At 49.0% G+C, this 3865-nt stretch overlaps 1 protein-coding gene across 1 annotated transcript; it reads right to left on the reverse strand.

Moving 5' to 3' along the window:
* Nucleotides 1–706: 706 nt before the first annotated feature.
* Nucleotides 707–2489, reverse strand: LOC119332052. The gene has a single exon (XM_037605230.1). The coding sequence runs from the start codon at nt 2119–2121 to the stop codon at nt 781–783; it is 1341 nt and encodes a 446-aa protein (XP_037461127.1). The 5' UTR covers nt 2122–2489; the 3' UTR covers nt 707–780.
* Nucleotides 2490–3865: the final 1376 nt, after the last annotated feature.

The following is a 3865-nucleotide window of genomic DNA, read 5'->3' on the forward strand; positions in this document are numbered from 1 at the left end:
GTACTTGTTTGAGTTAAAAATAACAAAAGGGAATTCAGAAAGGAGTTCAAAATATATAGCATCACAGGAACAGGAACAGCAAAATTCAGAGATGACAGAAAATCAAGGAACAAATTACACAGAACTATGGAGCTAAAATACAACTATTTAGAACAAGGCACTGTTAAAAAAGACAACATAGTTCAGCAAGTCATGAACATAAATACTGCAGGATTTAGATACCACTTACATACTGTAAATTCAGTTGGCAACAAGACAGACAAATTGCACTTAGATTTCAAGGAAAATATGACTACTCCACACTGTAAATCATCAACATTGACACTATAATAACTGTTTACTCCACACTGTAAATAGACAGAACAATTTTTTTTTGCCACATCTTGAATCTGCTCTGCAACCTATGAACTTGTAGTTGTTCTGCAGATTATCAAGAGCAGTGAAACTGTTTTGATTTACAAACATAGTTACTCCTACGACTTATCTGTGGTTGCCTAGATCATAACTGCTTATCTTATAGCCTAATACAAAAAGATAAGAGCAGTTTTAACATGTTCCATCACAGGAAACAGAGCAGAATTAGTACTGGTGCAGCAGTGAATGCAAGGTTCAGAAAATCCATCACAGGAGCAAGAAGAACAACAACAGTTTTAGTAGCTTGCATGAACAAGTGGAGCAAATTGCTCAGAGGTACATTCGTGGCGATCGTACATGGACGAACTATTACATCAGCCAGTGAGTATCCTCGTATACACTTTGAAAACAATTTCAACATCGGACTTAGTAGACACTTGCAGGCGAGAAGAAGTTGCTGTGCCCTCCAGCGTGAAGATTGGCCGCCTCTTCGGCCTTCCACGCTGCTTCAAATGGATCGAAGGAGCACGGCCGCGGTTTCAACAAGTGGTCCTGTCCCTGAAGCGATGGAGCGTCAAGATCCGGCACGGCATTGTACCTCTTCTCCTTGTCAGCATCATGGAAGGCAGGGTAATCGGACTGCAGCATGTCCTCCAGCACACCTTGGTCCAAGGCATCCAGGTACAGAGGTTCCTGTTGGCCCATCTCCACGCCAGTGTTGGCTCCAGTGGCCGGCTCAACTTCAATTGGGTCGTCTTCCATCATTCTCATTAGTTCTTCGATATCAAAACCATCTGCCTTCCCATCCGGCAAATTGGAAATAGGCTCCAATGGCTCAAAGACACCCTCTTCAGATGAGCTCCTTGCAATGCTTGAGCCAGCCTCAGGAACAATCTGTTGTTGGCTGTAATGCTTGACAGACTCCAGCACAAGTGATTGGGTGGACTCAAGCACATCTGACTGGGAGGAAATCTCAGGAGCTTGAGCAACGTCGGAGCGGCTGGATGTTGTAGTGGACTCGCATGATGCTTGGGCATACTGAACAGGGAAGTTGGTGTGAGCCAGCGGGCCATGCATTGCTCTGGCTGCCTCATCATACATCAAGAACGACGGTGTGGCAGGTGCCGGGACGGGGACGGCACCGCGCATCCTCTTCTTGGGGCGCGGCGGATGAGGATCGGCGGCGGCAGCCGGCGCTGGCCTCTTCTGCGCGTGCGTGCTCGGGGTCACGGCCTCTGGTTGCTCTTGTTGACGATTGTACGCGGCCGATTCCTGGCGGGCCGCGTCAGGGGCATGCTGAGCCAAGTGCATTCTGCAGAACACCTTCACCCCGTCGGAGACGGTGGCCTCCGGCAGCAGGCATCGGTATTCCTCCATGACCCAGCCGGTGGACTTGCCCTTCTTCTTGAAGGAGAGGTTCTTGACCTCGCCGACCTTGACTCCCGCGTGGAAAATCTCCGTGGTCTTCTGGATGGTCCATGTGCCGCCGCCGGCGCCGCGCACGCTCTGGAGCTTGCTCCCGTTCTTGCTCTTGCAAGTGGTGAAGAAGAACCGGTCGCCGCTGCTCACGGCCTGCGGCACGGGCGCGTATCGGGCGGCCAGATCCTTGGGCTCGCAGCCCGAGATGTTGACGCGGTGGATGAGCTTGTCGACGGCATGCAGCGTCTCGCCGGAGAGGAGGCGTGGTAGGTAGTAGGTGACGGCGTCCACATCCGTGGGGCTCAGCCGGTAGTGGTGGAAGACGTCGTCGACGTCGAGCCCCTCCATCCCGGCCGGCGGCTGCCCGATCTGCTGCTAGGGTTCTACTGCAGCTAGGAAAGGGTGCTGTCGATCGAGGACGGGCGAGGGATTTGGGAGAGGTTTGTCTGCGGGATTGGAAGGTGTTCTGTGCTGATATTTAAAGACGCTGCACTAGGCGATGGAGGACGCGTCAGATTTCCTTTCTCTGAATCCGACTATGTGCCCAGTTCAGTTTCCCGTCAGTTATCTGAAACTTGCAGCTCCCGTTTGCTTTAATTTCCGTCAATCCGATGATGATGCGGTCCTGAAGACGTAGAGAACAGATTCCGTGCTGATTGTGATTCTTGATTTTGAGCCTTATTCGGATCCATTTCTTTTCATCCATGGCAACATCTGTTGCGTGATAATACTGTATAATTTACCTTCAGAGACATTGTTAACAGCGGCAAACAGATTCAGCCCAGAGAGAAATATTTGGCCCCTGTCCAACTGCATGTGCAATTAACATCGGCCATGGCACCACCTGCGTGATGCCTATTTACCTCGCACGATTCACGCAATGTCTTCCAGTCAGAATGGATTCAAGTGGCCTGGAACTGGTACTTGCCTTGGTAATGTATCATCAAAACTAGTCCAGCTGACTTTGTGGGACTCACTGTCAGGTTTGACTTTGGTCAAGTCAATGCTGACTGTGCTGATGTAATGTTGACACAGCAAATCATCTCTGGATTTTAAATAAATCTAAATGATTTATTTATTTTCAGAAATTTGCCTAAACTTCAAAAAATCATATAAAATCAATCGTAGCTCAAAATGAAATAATTTATATATGAAAAAATTATAAGAAAAATCCAAACTTTTCGTTTGTACCATTTTGAGCTACGATTTTTCCAAAGGGGGGAGGCCGGCCGGCCCTAGAGGGCGCGCCAGGAGGAGGAATCCTCCTAGTAGGAGTAGGATTCCCCTCTTTCCTACTCCTACTAGGAGGGGGAAAGGAAGGGGGAGAAGGAGAAGGAAAGGGGGGCGCCACTCCTCTCCTAGTCCAATTCGGACCAGAGGGGGAGGGGGCGCGCGGCCTGCCCTGGCCGGCCCCTCTCTCTCTCTCTCTCTCCACTAGGGCCCAATAAGGCCCATTAACCCCGAGGGGTTCCGGTAACCCCTCCGGCACTCCGGTAAAATCCTGATTTCACCCGGAACTCTTTCCATGTCCAAATGTAGGCTTTCAATATATCAGTCTTTATGTCTCGATCATTTTGAGACTCATCGTCATGTCCGTGATCATATCTGGGACTCTGAACTACTTTCGCTACATCAAAACATATAAACTCATAATACCGATCGTCACAGAATTTTAAGCGTGCGGACCCTACGGGTTCGAGAACTATGTAGATATGACCGTGACATGTCTCTGGTCAATAACCAATAGCGGAATCTTGATGCTCATATTGGTTCCTACATATTCTACGAAGATCTTTATCGGTCAAACCGCATAACAATATACGTTGTTCCCTTTGTCATCGGTATGTTACTTGCCCCGAGATTCGATCGTCGGTATCCTAATACCTAGCTCAATCTCGTTACTGGCAAGTCTCTTTACTCGTTCCGTAATGCAGCATCCCGCAACTAACTCATTAGTCACATTGCTTGCAAGGCTTATAGTGATGTGCATTACCGAGAGGGCCCAGAGATACCTCTCCGACAATCGGAGTGACAAATCCTATTCTTGATCTATGCCAACTCCACGAACACCATCGGAGACACCTGTAGAGCA

Source organism: Triticum dicoccoides, chromosome 7A, assembly GCF_002162155.2.
Source record: "Triticum dicoccoides isolate Atlit2015 ecotype Zavitan chromosome 7A, WEW_v2.0, whole genome shotgun sequence".
Taxonomy (NCBI): Eukaryota; Viridiplantae; Streptophyta; class Magnoliopsida; order Poales; family Poaceae; genus Triticum; species Triticum dicoccoides.

What these genes read in the sequence shown, in the direction of transcription:
- LOC119332052 (XM_037605230.1), bottom strand. Translation starts at nt 2,121, where the DNA reads ATGGAGGGGCTCGACGTCGACGACGTCTTCCACCACTACCGGCTGAGC.